Source organism: Malaya genurostris, chromosome 1, assembly GCF_030247185.1.
Source record: "Malaya genurostris strain Urasoe2022 chromosome 1, Malgen_1.1, whole genome shotgun sequence".
Classification (NCBI taxonomy): domain Eukaryota; kingdom Metazoa; phylum Arthropoda; class Insecta; order Diptera; family Culicidae; genus Malaya; species Malaya genurostris.
This window is the reverse complement of record NC_080570.1, coordinates 115,164,475-115,182,548: the sequence shown is the minus strand read 5'-3', so window position 1 is coordinate 115,182,548 and position 18,074 is coordinate 115,164,475. Positions and strand designations below refer to the sequence as shown.

Here is an 18,074-nt window from a genome sequence, read left to right as displayed (position 1 = left end):
ATTCTTTGCGCACCAAAAAAAGACTGTCCAATGTTCCAGTTCGAGACATTCTTGCTTGTCGTGATCTTCCTTACATGAAACTTCTTTATCATTTCATAAAGACAATTGGAGTTTCAATTTAATAATTCGCCCTTTTAAGACTTAGTTCTGACTCCAACAGCGTCCATTAGTCCAACCAATAGCTAAATTTAAATGGAAATGATGTAATGATACAAACAAACTTTAAATAGTTTTTGAAATTATCAACAAAATGTATAAAAAATACAGCTTATTTTATAATTTATAACAGGTAATTTGGTTCAAAAAATATTCTTGAGTAAATTTATGAAATAAATGACGAAATGCCTAATATGATATTTAAAAAATAAATGGAATATGTTTTATTAAATTCAAATCGTTGTGACCATATTATAATTAAATTAGGTTAAGAATTCTATGTAAAAGTGATGCTACGGCGAAGAAAAACTTATGTTAACTGCCTTAAGAAATAAACGTATTTATGGAAAAAAGAGCCATTTCATTCCGAAAACTTTCTGGGAAGATCCCCGATAAACAGTACGACATGTGTTCAAGATGTTCGATGAGCAACTGACATTCAAGCAACACATCAGCTATATCGTTTCTAAAGCTTTTCGCAACTTAGAATTTGTAATGAGGATGGCTAAACATTTTACAGATGTATACTGCTTGAAATCTCTGCACTGCTCATTTGTTCGTTCAACCCTGGTTCAACCTGCTCTCTCATTTGGAATCCTCACTATTCAACCCAAACGGTGCTCATAGAATCCAATCGATACAACGCAGATTCATTCGCTTCGCTCTTCGGGACTTACGAAAGTCGCGGGTTACTAATCGGTCTCGATACACTACAAGTGCGACTAGATGTTCCTTGTGCTTTATTAATAGCAGATGTTTTGAAAGATTAGATTAACTGACTCGCTTTGCTTCGCAACATACGACTCTGTGCCCTCCGCAACAGTACATTTCTTCGACTTTCTTTACGACGAACTAACTACGGCGCTAACAATGCTATTATTGTCTTGCAGAGATCATTCAATTGCGTATCGTTAGGATTTTACTTCAATCTATCACGCAGTTGGATACTTGACGAACTGCTTCGATTGCTAGCATACTAAGATTTACGACCATGTGGATTGTTTGTCCCCATAATGTGAAATACCACTACACCAAAAACGCTAATTGGCACTGCTGCCCTTTGTTGTATGTCTAAACTGAACTCTTTATTATTATATTACGATATTTTCGCTGTCGCAAATTACGATTACCGAAACAGTACTTACCGAAATTATCCTACTTTACTGTTAAAACTATGTGGTACTGGGTGGTGGTTTGTAGTATTTGGCAGCAACTGCTTCGGCCCACTGTTCCGGATGAGCTGTCTTCTTGTGGGTATACATGTTTGAACTGGAGTTGCACATTCTTGGACAGAAGGGACATCTGTACAGTACGTCTCCGGTGTGGTTGGCTTCGTGTTCCTGAAATTAGAACCAGTCATAAAATCGTTCTTCGGAATACGTAATAATGGTTCTTACCTTGCAGCGCAGTTGTTTCTTAAATTCTTTTCCGCAGAAGGTGCATGCATACTTTGGACGATTGGAATGATGTAACCGAACATGTGACCTCAAGGCCGTTTCATTGACGGATATCAAACCGCATACTTCACACTTAACTGGCCCACTGGTATTGAAACAACGTCGCTTGTGGCGTTGGTAGTTACGATGATTTGTTAACCTTTTTTGTAATGAAAAATAACGGTCAATTAAAACAACATATAAAATAACATTTCCTAAATTAATACCATCTGTTGCACTTTTCACACTGTTTCCTTAGACTAGCCAAACCCTCTTCAGAATGTGTCAGTCGGTGTTGCTCCAACAGGGCCCGGTGGGTGAATCCTTTGGCACACACATCGCATACCCAGTCACTCAAGGCACCGTGCTGTGTTTGCATATGGGTTTTCAGTTGCAAACCAGTAGTATAGGTCCGTCCGCACTGATCACATGTATGCGTTTTACGTTCCTTCTCCATGTGTCGCTCCATATGTTGTTTCAGTAGATAATCTTTGACAAACGCATCTCCACAAACGTCACACTTGAACGGTCGCTCCGAGACCGGTGTATGGATCCACCATTTATGATGCTGCAGCCCATAACTATCGGTAAAGGTCTTTCCACACATATCGCATTTGAAGTAATCCGGATTTAGATGACGCAGACAATGCTCGTACAAGCGCAAGCGCTTTCCGAAACGTCGTTCACAACAAATCACTGCCCCACTTGCCGTTTTATGTTCCTTTTTACAGTGCGATGTCAACATTGTGAACGTATCAGCTATAAAATCACATCGATTACAGTTAAACGACACGAATTGTCGTATTAATGCTTCCTGTTCCGCATATTCTTCCGGAGTTCCCCGTTTTCTTCTCAGCGGAAATTCCAATGCTTCCTTGCCGTACGTTTTGCCCGGTACTCTCTCCAAAGACTCGGGATTGCTGTCTTCGTCGTCGTCATCGTCATTATCATCTGCCACCATGTTCGATTTGGTTGCAGCCACTTCCTTTTCTGATGCTTTGAGGTTGCTATGATGGCTTATGTTATGGTTCTGCAAATTTCCTGCACCCATGAAATAACGATTACAAAGCGGACAGTGATGGTTTCGTTGTTCAACTTCATCGTGCCATTTGATATGACTATTGAGAAGTTCTTCTTCAGCGAATGCCTTCGTACAGCGGACACATTTGAATTGCTTGGCTTCCTCAGGTGTGTGCACCAGAAACATGTGATGTGCAAAAGAACCCTGATCTTTAAACCAACGTTTGCAGTCCAAGCAACGCAGGCTACTGGTCTTTGTTTTTGTGTTTCCGCTATGATAGGTGATGTGTAGATTGTAACTTCTTGTCGTTGGCCACTTTTTATTGCAGCAAAATATATAGCAGGGCGAGTCGTGTACCTTCTTGAAATGCTGTTTTAACCAATAGAACGATTTGAACGTTTCACCCTTATCCTTACGTGATTCAATGCACTTGTGACAGGTAAAGCTTTCATTACGTTCAATTTTTTTGGTTAACGATCGTTTTATTCCCTTTCGCCGTGTAACAGCACGTCTTGCCAACGGAACATTCGACTCAGATTCCGACTCCGATAGATTTGCCTCAGCGTTCGGTTTGTAGTCAAGATCATCACTCTCGTCATCGTCATCATCACTTGGCTCACCATCATTTGGATCAACCTTTTTTTTATCGAGCTTCTCGTGTGCCGTTTTAGGATCCTCGGTTTTCAAGGGCTTCTGTTCTTCCGAATGATAAACTGCTTCAACAAATAGTTGACTGAAAAAAGGTACAGAAGCGGAGTTTAAAAACCATGTGCAAGGTAGATTTTTACACTAGTTAATACACACCTGCCAACATCTTCAGCTTCATGGCAATTCAAAGCACTTTTCTCATAGTTTTTATCTATCATGACATCTTCCGGAGAATCCTCTCCGGGTTCTAACTTTATTTCCACAATCATATCCGGAGCATGAACTTTTTCAACTTCACAGTAAAATTTATGAAATTCGTCAATCTTCTCCCAGCAGCTGGTGCAAATAATTCGGTTTTTATAATCATCTTTCTGCGAATGAAATAAACACAGCTTTAAAACAGGTGCGATGTCTTCCTGCCGCAACAACTTACGCTAAACCAAAAATGTTTGGAAAATATAGCCTCAACATTTTCGCCGCTCACTGTGTCTTGTTCGGCGATACAACGAAAGTTTTCTGTTTTTCGAAAGCAAGTAAAACAGTTTTTCAATCCGATTGTGGTCATATCGCATTTAAATTTCGGATAAATGATGCGAAAAAATATATTTTCCAGTTCTAGTGAAAAAAGAACGGTACTGACAGAAGTTTTCAGTGACGTATTTTCTTACTCGACTAATTAATCGATTGATGATCAAACATAACCAGGTTTTTGTTATCGATTATTGACACATCGACGTTGAAATGAAATGCAGAGGCGCTACTCGAGTGTAGAAATGATACAGCAGAAATTTAAAAAAAAAATGGGGGGAAAAGTCTAAGTTTTTTGCTTTAAGAATGACCTACAGATTGATAATACTAACTTTACTTGTCGACACCGTTCTGAAATAATTGGTCTGGACGTTTATTCCACCATTTCATTTTTTTGAACCTCTAATTTCACGCAGAAAAATGGAACTTGTTTGAAATAACAAAACAGTTAGTAGATTTTTAAATTTGATTCTTGATAATTTCTATCTAGAATATGATTGTTTCAAACCAATTTCCCCTTTCAACATCACCAATATGATATCTGTTTGATGTGAATCAACATTTTGGTCTAACTCAACGAAAAAAATGCTTATCCAGCTGATTTTATTGTTGAAATATACTTCCAATTTTTTGCTTATCATCAAAAGTTGAGTTGATTTTATTGGCAAAATCTTTGTTGATTAAATTCTAAATTATCTTTATGTTAATGAAAAATTTGATTTCTTTCATCTATGATCTAATTTGTTTGATGATACAACAGAGTTTATTGTTTAAATGAACCGTGTCAGTTATATTTCCTTTAAACCAGAGAAACTTTTTCTACTGTGAATAAACAAAATAATTTGTAACATACGTGTTTCAAAAAGTGAAATTCCATCTGCTCATTTCATTTACGTGGAGCATTTCAACAATTCAAGCGTAAGTATTGATAATCAATAATACAAGAAACCTCATAATATTGAATAACACGTTTTCTTCACAAAAAAGAAAATGTTACAGAATATCTCTATTTTAACCGATCTCCAAAGGCGTCGCGCCATGATTTTAGGTAAACTAAAATAAATCGACAAAAAATATACCAAAAATAACCCTCGAAATTATTTTGAAAGAAATCATTTTACTCTTAACAGCAAAAAAAAGGATTGTAATAAACAAAACACTTAAGTAGAAATAATAATCATTTTAGTTTATATTTTATTATTTATTTCAACTGCCAAGTTTATTAATTCAAAGCACTATGAAAATTACCTTCATCTAATATTAATTCATTGTAAATTGATTTTGCAATTTAAATTTACTATGACATTGTTTGTTAAGAAACTGACAGGAATCAGACCCTGTCAGCTTGGAGCGATCTCAATCTTCAGTTCAGCAACGCCATCGCACGGCGTCTCATTCAACATGTCATGTCAATTGTATAGGTGCGCAGTGCTGCTATTTTTTTTTTCGATGAACGTTTTGACTTTGGTTTCAATTTCAATTTTGAAATTATCGTATATTCTCAAATCAATTTTTGATAAATCGATGAACTGTGGGTCTATATATTAAAAAGGCTCGCAATTTTTTTCACTTTTACTCTATATCCACTAAATAAAATAACATAAAATGAGTTTAGACCTTTTCCGATTTGTTTACTTCTATCAGATCCTGTCAGCTTGGAGCGAAATCAATCTTCAGTTCAGCAACGCCATCGTACGGCATCACATTCAACGTATCTTGTCAATTGTATGGGTGCGCAGTGCTGCTATTTTGGCGCGCACGAATTTGACTTTTCTTCCCCCTACTTCTATGTACGAGATTCGATGCGGACTCGTCTGAGGGCGCCATGTTCGCAAAAAAGGACGTTGCTAATTATTTGTTTGGGAAATGTGAGAGCTGGATATCTTGTTAATATGATGTCTTTGTTTGAACCCAAGTTTGTAAAAATCGGTTACGTCATCTCTGATAAAAATTAACAAGTAGTTTGAAATTGAAAGTTACATAATACATGCATGCAAAATCATATGTAATGGTTATTATTAGCGATTTTTTACTTGTATGCTTTACACCTTTTTTAAAAAAGTTTGTACTACAGTGATGAAAGTACACTTGACAGATTCATGTGAAGTAAACTTTCAATCTATTTTTTCGTGTGTAAATTCATTATAATGCGGCCTCCTGTCACGACACCATCTTGTTGAGATCTAAATCGGAACTTCAAAATCAGCTGATTGCAACGTAAACAAGGAATTAGTAATGCAATTGTTTCACGGTTTACCTTGTTTATTGCACGAAAATTAAAGAATTTTGGGTCGATTCTCTCACAATAACTTGTCGGTTTACCTAAAATACAGCAGATAGTGTAGTAATTTTCACAATTTGAGAGTCGCGATGAGTATCAAAACATCGCAGTGTTTGCTCAAAACGCGAGGGGCTCAACGTAATCGGTGTACTTTCAAATGGCTGGTGCTAACATACCGGTGTCAGATGGCTGCCTTAATTCTAGTTTCCTTGCTTCTACATTCAGCTAAGGTATGAGTTCTACATGTGTTTAACACATCTCACGTAGAAATTGATATGCGACGTATTTATATAAAATACACGTGGTTTGAAAAATCGTGAATAGTTTTTACACTTATGTTGTAATCAAAAATTTTCCACCTGTCCATTTACCATCGTGATCGCAATTATCATTATCGCAAACGAACGCCTCTAGTAGTGAAAAACAACGTTAGATCAACCAAGAGGACTCTTTTTAATTTGTTCTGGCAACCCTGCAGAAATCGTAAACAAAAGAAACAAAAAGAAGTGCGAAAGCATTTTTCTTGCTTGGTTGATTTCAGTACATTGTAAAATTTGTGCGGAAAAATGAACTCTCAACAACGGGACACGTTGAAAGCCATTAAAATACAAGTACGTGTAAAGAAATCGGACGTAAGACAGTGTCGACTATGTCTACGAGTAGTTTCTCAGGCCGATGTTCGATGCGTAAGAAACGGGGTGGATCTTCGGCGTAAAGTATTAGACGCTGTCTCGATCAAGATAACAGCGTTTGATCGGACAACTGCAGTATGCATTAATTGTCTTCGGTTAGTGGACATAATCTACACCTTCCAGAAGACATGTCGGAAGACCGATTTGATACAAACCCACACATCTCTGATGCTACACGAGGGCAACTGGTTAAATGAAGAAAATCAGGAATCGTTAGAGAACTGCCAGGAGATGGTTCGGAAGCACCGTTCAGAAATCGAGAAAGTATTTCAATATTCAGAAATAAATTATGGACAGCCCAACCAAGAAACTGTCAGAACAAAAGATGATGTTGTTCTGGAATCTGCTGAGGATCTAGCTATACAAGCAGACGAAATGACCGATAGCGAACCTGAAATGAGTATGGAATGTGCTAAACAATTGGACACTCCTGTGGTGGATAAGAAAAAGGTGGCCAACGGTATTCCCAGTCACAAGTACATTTGCGAAATTTGTGGGGATTTAGTAGATAAAACAGAAAGTGAATACCATCACAACAGACACTTAAACAACAAGCCGTTCGTTTGCTCCTACAACGAATGTGATGTTGCATTCTTCTCCGAGCGAGCGAGGGGCCGTCATGAGAAAGCTATGCATTCGGATAACGGTCAACGTCACGAATGTCCTATATGCCATAAAATGATAAAAAAACAATTCACTCTATCGAGACATATGCTGTTACACAAAAACAAAGATCATTTTAAGGTACCTTGTCGGATATGTGGAAACAAATTTTATCCGTACGTACATATATAATAACCTATGAAATCATAATTATGTTATTAATTTCGTTTTTGTTTTCAGATCATACATAAAAGATCATATGGCAGTTCATACGGGGGAATTGAATTACGACTGTGAAAAATGTGGACGAAAATTTGCAGCTAAAACTAACTTAACTTCACATAGAAGAAAATGTTCTTAGATATTGAAGGACTTATTACCACATATTAAATAAACTTATGTAAGTCTTCTGTTCAAATAAATAATATCTACATGATGAAACAACTTCGACTTATATATATGCATGATAAATATATAGTTTGACAAAAGAATTGACATCTTGATTAGTATTCTAACGCTAAGAGCAAATTCAGCAGCTGCAAAATTCATATGGGTGGTCTATAACCAGTGATGCCACTTTTCCTTGAGGTCAAATCCGTAGATTTGGTTTCAAGTATACTTATGCTCGTACATTTACATAAACTGAACAGCTCCAATCCATAAAGGCAGGCTTCCAACAATGACTGATCAGTGGCTTATATAGAGACATCATTACTATTCTAATCGGACAAGCAAAAAAAAGGAGATTTTTATTATTTATTATTTTCCATTGATATCTACACTCAAAATAATAATCATGTTATAGTTATGTGAGATGTTATATGAATATTTTCCACCCTACTTTCCACGTAGGTTTTAATAGACTGGCATTTAAAAGCTGTTTAATGCATAATCCAGTAAAAGTTACGTGTAAAATATAATGTACTGCTTATATCACATTTATCTATCAGTTCATATCAAATTTAGATACCAAAGAATCACTATTTTATATATTGGTTGAAGTCAAAAGGGAGATTTCAGATTTTTTAAAATCTAAAAAATGAAAAATGCCATGAAAAATAAAACATTTATTCTAGAAAATCAGCATACAATTTTAAATAAAAATAAAAAGCAACTAATAACGTCGTGTGATCTCGAATCGACAAGCCTCCAGAAGTCGTTATGTTGTCACTGCCACCCAGCCGAAGCCGAAGTCGAGATCCGAGAACCCCCACAACATTACCGATGCAGGTTGAGGTCCCATTACATGGGTCCAATGTCTCTAGCTTCATACCGATTTTGAACTCGTTTTTCGGTGAACCAACGGCCTGTTTGAAGCATTCGGCAGGAGCGTGCACACTTCCGGACTCACGCAGGCACTCGGTCCAGTCGAACACATGGAAACTTTCATACTGGAATGAACCGATCGATGTAGTAAAAAATTTCAATTAAATAACATTTCTCGCAAATATTTACACTACTCACACTTTGAGGGCCACTGTTCGCCATTTTCAAAATCGAGTTTTTCACACTGGAAATTCACGTAGATTGTTTGACGTTTGGTCAATTCACGTAAACGTTATGTGATGACTCTATTTATTTTAGAGGATGTTCGTATAACATTCATTTTCGTCACGTAAAATATTCAATTTGACATTTGAAACCAGTTTACGTGATTTTTCAAGTGAATCGAATCACAATGACCACTTCTTTGATGTTTTTGTCAAGTTACTTAGCTGTCGAAAATATTCATTCATTTCGGCTGAGTTGATACAACTGATGTTCTGCTGAAATAGTTAAAATTTTTTTAGGAATTGATAAAAAGGTTGAGTAATTAGAAATTTTCCTGCCGATTTGACAGCACTTGCTGGAAGAACCATCTCTAAAGAAGCAGCGCCTCTACATTTCAGTTTTGCGACAATATGCCAATAGACATTGATTTGTTTTGAAGAAAATACACGAAATATTTTGTAATAATTCTCGGTTAATTTTTCAAAAGAGCGTATAAGCACGTGACAGTTTCTCTTTGTTTACTTTCTCTTCTATTAATTACCAAGCGGTTTCCACGTTTATCACTGAACTCTTTGCATGAAATGATACCCGAAACTTTCGACTTTCAAGCAGAATAGTGATATCAAAGAAAATCTTTTTAATCACATCACAATAATCGAAAGAGAGAGTGATTAAAGAGAAACTGTCACTTGCTTATACGCCCTATTGAAAAATCAACCGAGAATTATAAGGCGAGATGGATCAACTATTATTTTTTTAGCCGAATATTGCTCACGTATCCGATGTTAAAATGTTCCGTGAACTTGACGTAGTGTCCTTTCATATGAATTGCTTACAATTAATGTTGTTGTTCCGTAATCGTTCCATGCAGGTGATAGTCGCTTGATGTTGCGTGTGAATCGCTTTTACATATTGTTTTGTCTCATCAGAAAACGTGTTGGCAACCCATTTTTCAGTAGGGCCGCCGTTCATTTTTCACCGGGCATAGAAATCTCAATTAGGCTCTCAAGTTACTTACAACCACAAATGCAAATGAGATTGGTTTGTTTTCATCAGGAAACGCATTCATTAAACACGATTCAGACGATCAATCAACTTCCGTCGACGTCCAGATTATTTTTATTATTTTTTTTAGCCGATATTGCTCACGTATCCGACGTTAAAATTTTCCGTGAACTTGACGTAGTGTCATTTCATATGAATTGCTTACAATTAATGTTGTTGTTCCGTAATCGTTCCATGCAGGCGATAGTCGCTTGATGCTGAGGTTTCTATGCCCGGTGAAAAATGAACGGCGGCCCTACTGAAAAATGGGTGGCCTACACGTTTCCTGATGAAAACAAAACAATATGTGAAAGCGATTCACACGCAGCATCAAGCGACTATCGCCTGCATGGAACGATTACGGAACAACAACATTAATTGTAAGCAATTCATATGAAATGACACTACGTCAAGTTCACGGAAAATTTTAACGTCGGATACGTGAGCAATATCGGCTAAAAAAATTAATAAAAATAATCTGGACGTCGACGGAAGTTGATTGATCGTCTGAATCGTGTTTAATGAATGCGTTTCCTGATGAAAACAAACCAATCTCATTTGCATTTGTGGTTGTAAGTGAGCTGTCAGAGAGCCTAATAGCCTGTCGATAAGACAACACAAACAAAAAAAAATAATTATAAGAGAAAGTGTACAAAGGAACTGTCATCTACAAATAAATAAATATTGTTTATGAAACGTTGTACGAAACTATACACTTCCGGTGAAACTCTCAACGGGTGAGCACGTTGCATCGTGTTAGTCCGGGGAAAATTATATTTCGCAAGAAAGAAAGGATTTTCAGCCGTACTTTGACGATTCGACGCAGCCACACAGCGAGATTTTCGCTTGTAGTCAAGTGAAAAGAAAATCCACTGGACTATAAACGAAAATTAACTGGCAATATAGCCTTAGTTGCTGTGCCATCAATTCGGCGTCATCTCAAGTGAGGTGACGCCAACCAGAAAGGAAGAAGAAGAAGAAGTACGAAACTATATCAGCGATATATGTGTCCAGAAACTAATAAGCTATAACAATAAACATAGCCTTTGTAGAATGATGTCATCGGAAAACAGTTTCGAATGTGACACGGAACTATTAAAAAAATGCTATGTGAGGAGGAATCCACTTTGCCGATTGTGCCTGCAGCAGTATCCAAAAGATCAACTAGTGGAGATTTTTGTTCGAGGCTCCAATTGCAAACGCATAATATTTAGTGCGGTGGGAATTAAGGTATTTTCATATCAAATCCCAATTTGTTTTATTTTCGTCATGTTTATATTTTCAACTCCACACAAAAATACAACTAACACAAAATTTGCAGCCTCGTCGAAAAGATCGTTCGACAGGAGTGTGCCTCAACTGTAACACAATGCTGGACGTAATTGTAAATTTTCAGCAGATATGCCAACGAACCAATCAACTTTTAAACCAGAAAGTGAACGTGCAGAGTAGTGACTGGAAAGAAGCTTTCGAAGCGATTGATACAATAAATAAAGCCGTGAAACGATATCATAGTAAAATATTCAATAGCGACTATAGCTTCAACAATGCTATTAAACCAGACATATCGGATTTAATCGAGACTCAAAAAGATGAGTTAAACTATGGCGAAAAAAACGATGATGGTGAATGCCAGGTCCAGCCGGTTTCAATAGAGATGAACACGATGTACGAAGATGCTGATTACCAAAATTACGATCTTATAACGGAGATTTTAGATGAAAGCAAACACAAGAAATGCAAAAGCCGCCGCCAAAAACCTAATATAGTGAAATCAAATGATAAGGTGATGTGTGATAACTGCGGTAAACTGATCTCTCAGGTGTGCCTTGAAGGGCACCTGAATCGTCATCTTGGAGTTAAGCCATTTGTTTGTGAGATTGAAGGTTGTGGACGCCGATTGCATTCAAAATATAGCTTACAACAACATCGTCATTTGCATAAATCAATAATGCGTTTCTATGACTGTCAGTACTGTGGCAAACGTATCAAGGGAACGAGTAGCTGGCTGCGACACAAGAAAATGCACACTGAAGATCCAAAATTTTGCTGTGAGGTCTGCGGAAAAAAGTTCCGACGGAGGTAGCTGTCACTTTTTGTTCATGCTGAAAAATAAAATAATTTTGGTCCGATTCTTTTACTTCACTTAGATCAAACTTGAAGCTTCATTCTGTTGTGCACACCGGAGTTGCATTATACCCATGCGAAATTTGCGGCAAACGATTTACCGTCAAACACAATCTCGGCGCTCACTATAAAATGCATAAAAGGAATGGAACCTACACACAGGGTTGTCAACCACAGCAACAGTCAGTGGAAATTGATTTAGATGTGCCACTTTCTTAGAAGCAAGGTTAGCTTGGAACCAGGAAGTTGACCTAATGACGTCATTTTAATTTAAGATCTCGAATGTACTAGTGTATACTTTTCATTACGTACTATTATTAAAAGCAATAAATCTCGAAGAAATATCCTACAATAAATTCGAATGCTCGTTGAAACAGCTTATTTCGGTTTGGTCTCCGCTTCGCTCACATATCGCACGTATAGTGTTGGTTCTGGCAATGGTTCCGGTGGAATTTCCGCTTCATCCAGGTAGGAGCATGCTATGGCAAGAGTACTACCATCGTAACTGAACGCCAAAGAAGAAATCGAACTGTCATACAGATGGAACTGACAAAGCCGTTTTTTGTTGAAACCATCCCAAATGTTGACATATCCGTCGGAACCGCCGGTTGCAAATGTATTGAACATGTTGTGGAAGCTGATTGCGTTTACAGGGTAGATCAGTTCCATATTGTTTTCCTTTGAGCGGTGACATTTGAAGGCAAATTTCTTCTTCTGTACTTCCGGATCCATATCGAAGTACTCAACTGCCACACGACCCTCGATAGAACTCATAACGTATCCTTCTTTGTTCGGGAAACACCGTATCGCCCTTGTTTGAAATTTAAGTGATGATTCCCGTCGTGTCAAATATTGGCCCATGTTGCGTAGATCCCAGACCAGTACTTTGCGCTCCGAGGTGGCCACAACCAATTTTTCATCTATGCAACTCATTGAGTAAACTTTTCCATTGCTCTGTTCGTATTTTCCGACGCAGTCTTTATCGCGAACGTCCCACATTTTAATGGTTTTATCCCAGCTTCCGGTAAGGATTCCGTTCACTTTAGATGAATATTCAACGCATTTCACACCAGCGTCGTGACTTCCAAGAATGCTTTCGGCGTGTGTGTTTAGATCATATAATTTGACGAGATTGTCTAATCCAGCACTGACCGTTCGTACTGAATCCTGAAATACAAATTCAGCGTTGGGAAAATTTACCAGAATTGACACCATGAACTTACATGAAACGCACAATCCAGAACAGGCGCATCGTGATAGTATTTTTGCCTTAGGGTATTGTTGACAACATCGTACAGTCGAACACTGGAATCCCAACTCGATACAAGCAGGAACTGATTAGTGTTTGGAGAAAATTTCACCGACGAAATAATATCGCTTGGAGCATTTTGAATTTGAGTTTCCGGTTTGCGTTCCATCGGTGAAAGGCGTTTCGAGACGATCAATATTATACAAAGAACTATTTTCACCTGAACAAATAATACTCTCTATAGCAAACTAGACGGACGCTTGTTTCGTTACTTTTGTGGTTATCTGTTTGAAAGGTTATGAACAATTAATTTCAAACTAACTGTCAGTCGAGCTTGCGATGAGGCGATGAAAAGACAACTTCAAATGTCAGTGATGTCAGAAGTATTTTCTAAGATAATCGGATATTTTACTTACAGTGCTTTAATTCATAGCCTCTTGGTGTGGATCTGAAATGTTCTGGTTTTCAATAAATCCAGCCTAGTTTTAATGTATTACATCCGTTTTTTATAACAAGAAACTTTAGATTATGAATTTTTGGAAAAAAATTCATAATCTAAAGTTCTTGCAAAATTATATGAGTTTGTTATTCTGGCATCTTTGAATTGACGATGTTTTTACACATTTAACGAAAGAACACTAAACTCGAGTTGCATAGTTTGGCTTTTACTCCAGGATTCTAAGCGAAAGGGCGAAACATACATAGGTAAATAAACGGAAGTGAGTACTTTATTTTCATTTGTATGTACGTTAATACGTACTACTATGGAACGCGCACCAAATAATCTGACCACTTCTCACGAAGATGATGTCTCACACTGAATGTTTTCCTGTCAAAACATGAATTGGGTATCCTTATAGTGGAGAGTGGTTGTCAGGCGTTATCAGGATATTTGGAGCAACAACATAATGAATACAGTTTTATACACGGACGGAACTTTGATGGATAGTTGTGCTGATGCTGGTGTGAAATGTGATTATAACAATTTTATTCTTACGGGAACACTGTACTGTTGTCCAAACAGAAATCTATCTATATAAGCAAAGACATCATATTAACAAGATATCCAGCTCTCCCATTTCCCAAACAAATCATTGGCAACATCCTTTTTTGCGAGCATGTCGCCCTCCGGTGAGTCCGCATCGAATCTCATACATAGAAGTAGAGGAGAGTAATGTCAAATTCGTGCGCACCAAAATAGCAGTGCTGCGCACACATACAATTGACATGATATGTTGAATGTGATGCCGTGCGATGGCGTTGCCGAACTGAAGATTGATTTCGCTCCAAGCTGACAGGGTCTGATAAAAGGTAGCTAGAGTTCTGTGTGATTCATCAGAGGATCTGCGGTGAACGATTTTTTCTTCCACCGGTCGAGACAGATTATGTTAGGTGCCTAGAGTTAGAGCAAACAACCCATTTTTTTATCAGAGTCATATTTACCACTCCCAACTAGTTGGATAAAATAATACATTCATTCTTGGGCTATAATATTGCAATATTGTAAAAAAGGTTCTACTGAAGTTTGTTTTGCCGCTTTTACAAAACCCTGCGAATGCCCCCTTTTACCCCCCCCCCCCTCCCTTCACCGCACATAGTCGAGTATGTGCATGGGGAGCTAGAATTGAGAGATCATATTGCGAAGTCTTTCGGGAATATTGTGAGCCACTTGCTACCGCGCCTCCTCTAGGAGGTCTGTCGCATGCACGAGTCCCGACCTAGAAGGGTTCTGAGTGTCAGTAGGATCATAGCATCGGTGCAATGGTTCTGTATACTCTGAATCGGATGCGAAGTCTGTTGAAACAAAAATCAAATTCTTCATTCAACAAAAGGAATGTAATACCCAGGCATTGCTTCGCTTTTACCCTTGAATGAAAACAAATAAAATTGTTTAGACTTCAACTGATAGAACCTATGAATTTTGAATAGTTTTGAAACAATTTTCGGAAAATCCGTAAATTTTTACCTTATCATAGGAAAGAATCTGCAATCACTGTGAAAACCGACCGAGGCTCGGAAGGCCGAGTGTCAAATAACATACGACTCAGCTCGTTGAGTTCGCAAAATGTCTATGTGTGTAATGCTAATATGCACTCAATTTTCTTGCATATGGCTGACATATACACCAAACCGGTAATGAAATGCATGGTTAAAATAAACTATCTATCTATGTGTATTATCAGCCCCATTTCCGATAAAACTGGGATATCCAACCCCGATATATACCGTCCCCTGAGTATCAGGCATTCATCGTACTTCTTGCTTTTACGATGCGTACGATGTTCGGATTCACTGGGCTATTTTGAACATTTTATTTTATGCATATTTTTAAACAGTTCAAATTAAACGAACGGATATTTTTTCAACCGTGCGCTACAATTTAGTATCAACTCGCACTTTAAACGAGAAAGTTTAACTTGAAGAGAATCGAACTTCTAAAAATTCAGTCGTACGGTCTGCAATTTCCAGTTCCGTAAATACTAGTAATGGGGATAAAAAATTCCGATTCCTCAAAACAATCCCTTATGTTCTCAAATATTTAGTAGATCTTACCTTAGTTCAAAAGGTGCCTACCAAATCTGTCAAACCGTTGTTATAAGTAACGATGCAAAGATTTGATAGTTCATAGTCAAACCAACGGACGTTGGCTGTATCCATGGTCCTACAGTACATCTTACAATATAAAACAGTTCCAAGTTTGTGGAAGTCGGCTTAGCCGTTTCTGATAAATCGAAGAGAGTTCCATTATAAATTTCCGATATTTCAGGAACCAAAAACAGAGAACCGGTATAACTAAATCGAGATTTTTGGTCATCTGGTACCAGAATCAAAAAAAATATAAAATTTTTAAACCTACTTTAAGAAAATTGCTGCTCTTTGAATGGTCCTTTCTGAAAAAAAAAACAAACATAAAATTAAAACTTTCATTATTCACTCTGTAGTTCTGGAACCGAAAGTCGGATACAAATGAAACTCAAGAATTTTGTATAGGGTCTTACGACCTTTCATTCTCCGAGAAAAGTTAGAGCACACGTTTTGCAATATTGCTCTGTAATTCTAGAACCGGAAGTCATATTTGAATAAACCTCAGGAATTATATATGGAATCATTTGAATCAAGGTATGTGTCTTTGAGAAATTGAGGTTAGAGAAAAACGGATTTTTAATTTTCTGGTACTTTTTCCTCGATACTATTTCGAAATCGGAAACTGAGACCCGGTATAACTAAATCGAAATCTTTTTGTTATCTGGTAGCAAGAGAGGAAATTAGAGAAATTTTTAAATCTATTTTATAGAATTTGCTGCTCTACAACTTTTTGAAAAAAAAACACTTCAAAATGAAAATTTTACACTTATCCCCCAATGATTCCGGAACCGAAGGTCAGATCAAAATGAAATTCAGGAATTTTCTTTGGGGTCTTACGACCTTTCGGTTGAATCTAAGTTTGTCAAAATTTTCCGGACCTCGGTTCAGTGATTGCATAACCTTTCTATTTATATGAGAAAGTCAAAAACGATTATTTTGATAATACATTTCATTTGAACTTTTCTATAATTATGAAGCCATATTCTGAGTCATTGTATAGGAGCCTCTTTTGTCTCCAGATCTGTTATTTATATCAAATGTATGAGAAAGCCTTTATTAGTCTAAAAGAAGGATTAAAATAGGGTTTTTATTTTATTTAAAATGCACTTGTTTTCGCAGAGCACCCGGAGCCACAAAGGATTGCCTCTTCAGTATCGATTTTATAGTACAATCTTCCTCACTTCGGGTTAACAACACTTGCTTCTCGAGTGTTTCAATATTAGCCTCCAATTCTTCCAAACTATTAGCGGATTTATGAACTGCTTCCTGGAGAAGCCGAATAGTTTTCTCGTTTGGTTCCATCTCCTGCTCCATTCGATTCAGTTCAACTTCCTTTTCCGAAAGCATCTCAATTTCAAGATCAATCTCTAGTTGTTTGGATGTAATTGGGCTAATCACAATGTCAGATTTATTTAGTTCAGGATTTGATGGATTAGACCTAACGGGCGCTAGATCGGAGGGCTTCATGGCTGCTAATGTTTTCTCTAATGAAAAATCCTTACAGAATTGCGAGGAAATCTCACAAAACATCTCTCGGTCTTGCCAAATTTTAAACCGCGCATCAAAAGCCTCGTGATGCTTGTTGACCAATTCTTCTTCTAGCTTCTCGTGCAAATGCATCCACGTTTCGAGGTGCAAATCGAGAACCGACTCTTGTGCCTTCATCGAGTAGAACTCCGTCAATTTGTATTCGTACTCGGTTTTTAGTTTTCCGAGAATAGCTATGTTTTTGTCCAGTATGTTTTGCAGTAGAACGACATTTTGGTTAGCTATAGAAAAATAATATTCAAATGCGATCAAATTTAGATACGGATAATTTATAAACCTTCTGTTTTATCCTCGGCATGATCCTCCAACCGTTTAAGATCCATTTTTTGGTGTTATTTGTTGGAAATTAAACGTATTCACTTCACTTTGAATTATTATTAGTATGGGAAATTACAAGTTTCAACTATTCATAAAAGTACAAGATGCTTCACGTGCTTAATAGTTCACTAGCAGAGTTTTCACGAATTAATTGATTTTTGGTTCGATTGAATGGAATTATTTACAAAACATTGTACTACAGAACTTCCAACAATTTCAGGATTAAGTTTGATTTTGATGGTAAGAAAAAACGTGGAAAGCGGTGAGTGAACATGTGATTTCAAATCTAGTGAGCATTTGATTTCAAATCCACTAATACGGTGTCAAAATTCGATAAGTGTAAGTG

The 18,074-nt window shown here is 37.2% G+C and overlaps 5 protein-coding genes across 5 annotated transcripts; 2 read left to right on the top strand and 3 right to left on the bottom strand.

Moving 5' to 3' along the window:
• Positions 1 to 1,215: 1,215 nt before the first annotated feature.
• On the bottom strand, positions 1,216 to 3,906 carry LOC131425460 (transcription factor grauzone-like). The gene is made up of 5 exons (XM_058587405.1): positions 3,695 to 3,906; positions 3,418 to 3,632; positions 1,820 to 3,346; positions 1,554 to 1,752; positions 1,216 to 1,496 (listed from the first exon to the last, which is right to left on the bottom strand). The coding sequence occupies exons 1-5, from the start codon at positions 3,824 to 3,826 to the stop codon at positions 1,329 to 1,331; spliced, it is 2,241 nt and encodes a 746-aa protein (XP_058443388.1). The 5' UTR covers positions 3,827 to 3,906; the 3' UTR covers positions 1,216 to 1,328.
• A 2,661-nt stretch (positions 3,907 to 6,567) lies between these two features.
• On the top strand, positions 6,568 to 7,809 carry LOC131440412 (zinc finger protein 585B-like). Its single transcript, XM_058611681.1, has 2 exons — positions 6,568 to 7,541; positions 7,606 to 7,809. Exons 1-2 carry the CDS (start codon positions 6,637 to 6,639, stop codon positions 7,724 to 7,726), a joined length of 1,026 nt encoding a protein of 341 aa, XP_058467664.1. The 5' UTR covers positions 6,568 to 6,636; the 3' UTR covers positions 7,727 to 7,809.
• A 2,719-nt stretch (positions 7,810 to 10,528) lies between these two features.
• Positions 10,529 to 12,383, top strand: LOC131425458 (zinc finger protein 224-like). Its single transcript, XM_058587402.1, has 4 exons — positions 10,529 to 10,881; positions 10,944 to 11,130; positions 11,222 to 11,982; positions 12,051 to 12,383. The coding sequence occupies exons 2-4, from the start codon at positions 10,954 to 10,956 to the stop codon at positions 12,244 to 12,246; spliced, it is 1,134 nt and encodes a 377-aa protein (XP_058443385.1). The 5' UTR covers positions 10,529 to 10,881; positions 10,944 to 10,953; the 3' UTR covers positions 12,247 to 12,383.
• Positions 12,313 to 13,589, bottom strand: LOC131425459 (mitotic checkpoint protein BUB3). The gene is made up of 2 exons (XM_058587404.1): positions 13,251 to 13,589; positions 12,313 to 13,194 (listed from the first exon to the last, which is right to left on the bottom strand). The coding sequence occupies exons 1-2, from the start codon at positions 13,443 to 13,445 to the stop codon at positions 12,406 to 12,408; spliced, it is 984 nt and encodes a 327-aa protein (XP_058443387.1). The 5' UTR covers positions 13,446 to 13,589; the 3' UTR covers positions 12,313 to 12,405.
• A 3,365-nt stretch (positions 13,590 to 16,954) lies between these two features.
• On the bottom strand, positions 16,955 to 17,733 carry LOC131427533 (uncharacterized). Its single transcript, XM_058590806.1, has 2 exons — positions 17,688 to 17,733; positions 16,955 to 17,631 (listed from the first exon to the last, which is right to left on the bottom strand). Exons 1-2 carry the CDS (start codon positions 17,731 to 17,733, stop codon positions 16,955 to 16,957), a joined length of 723 nt encoding a protein of 240 aa, XP_058446789.1.
• Positions 17,734 to 18,074: the final 341 nt, after the last annotated feature.

What these genes read in the sequence shown, in the direction of transcription:
- LOC131440412 (XM_058611681.1), top strand. Translation starts at nt 6,637, where the DNA reads ATGAACTCTCAACAACGGGACACGTTGAAAGCCATTAAAATACAAGTA. An exon ending in TGTGGAAACAAATTTTATCC is followed by an intron (nt 7,542 to 7,605) that starts GTACGTACATAT and finishes TTTTGTTTTCAG; the next exon opens with ATCATACATAAAAGATCATA.
- LOC131427533 (XM_058590806.1), bottom strand. Translation starts at nt 17,733, where the DNA reads ATGGATCTTAAACGGTTGGAGGATCATGCCGAGGATAAAACAGAAG. An exon ending in TGCCGAGGATAAAACAGAAG is followed by an intron (nt 17,632 to 17,687) that starts GTTTATAAATTA and finishes ATTTTTCTATAG; the next exon opens with CTAACCAAAATGTCGTTCTA.
- LOC131425460 (XM_058587405.1), bottom strand. Translation starts at nt 3,826, where the DNA reads ATGACCACAATCGGATTGAAAAACTGTTTTACTTGCTTTCGAAAAACA. An exon ending in CCAAACATTTTTGGTTTAGC is followed by an intron (nt 3,633 to 3,694) that starts GTAAGTTGTTGC and finishes TTTCATTCGCAG; the next exon opens with AAAGATGATTATAAAAACCG. An exon ending in AGAAACAACTGCGCTGCAAG is followed by an intron (nt 1,497 to 1,553) that starts GTAAGAACCATT and finishes TTCTAATTTCAG; the next exon opens with GAACACGAAGCCAACCACAC.
- LOC131425459 (XM_058587404.1), bottom strand. Translation starts at nt 13,445, where the DNA reads ATGGAACGCAAACCGGAAACTCAAATTCAAAATGCTCCAAGCGATATT. An exon ending in TTCTGGATTGTGCGTTTCAT is followed by an intron (nt 13,195 to 13,250) that starts GTAAGTTCATGG and finishes TTTGTATTTCAG; the next exon opens with GATTCAGTACGAACGGTCAG.
- LOC131425458 (XM_058587402.1), top strand. Translation starts at nt 10,954, where the DNA reads ATGATGTCATCGGAAAACAGTTTCGAATGTGACACGGAACTATTAAAA. An exon ending in TTAGTGCGGTGGGAATTAAG is followed by an intron (nt 11,131 to 11,221) that starts GTATTTTCATAT and finishes CAAAATTTGCAG; the next exon opens with CCTCGTCGAAAAGATCGTTC. An exon ending in GGAAAAAAGTTCCGACGGAG is followed by an intron (nt 11,983 to 12,050) that starts GTAGCTGTCACT and finishes TACTTCACTTAG; the next exon opens with ATCAAACTTGAAGCTTCATT.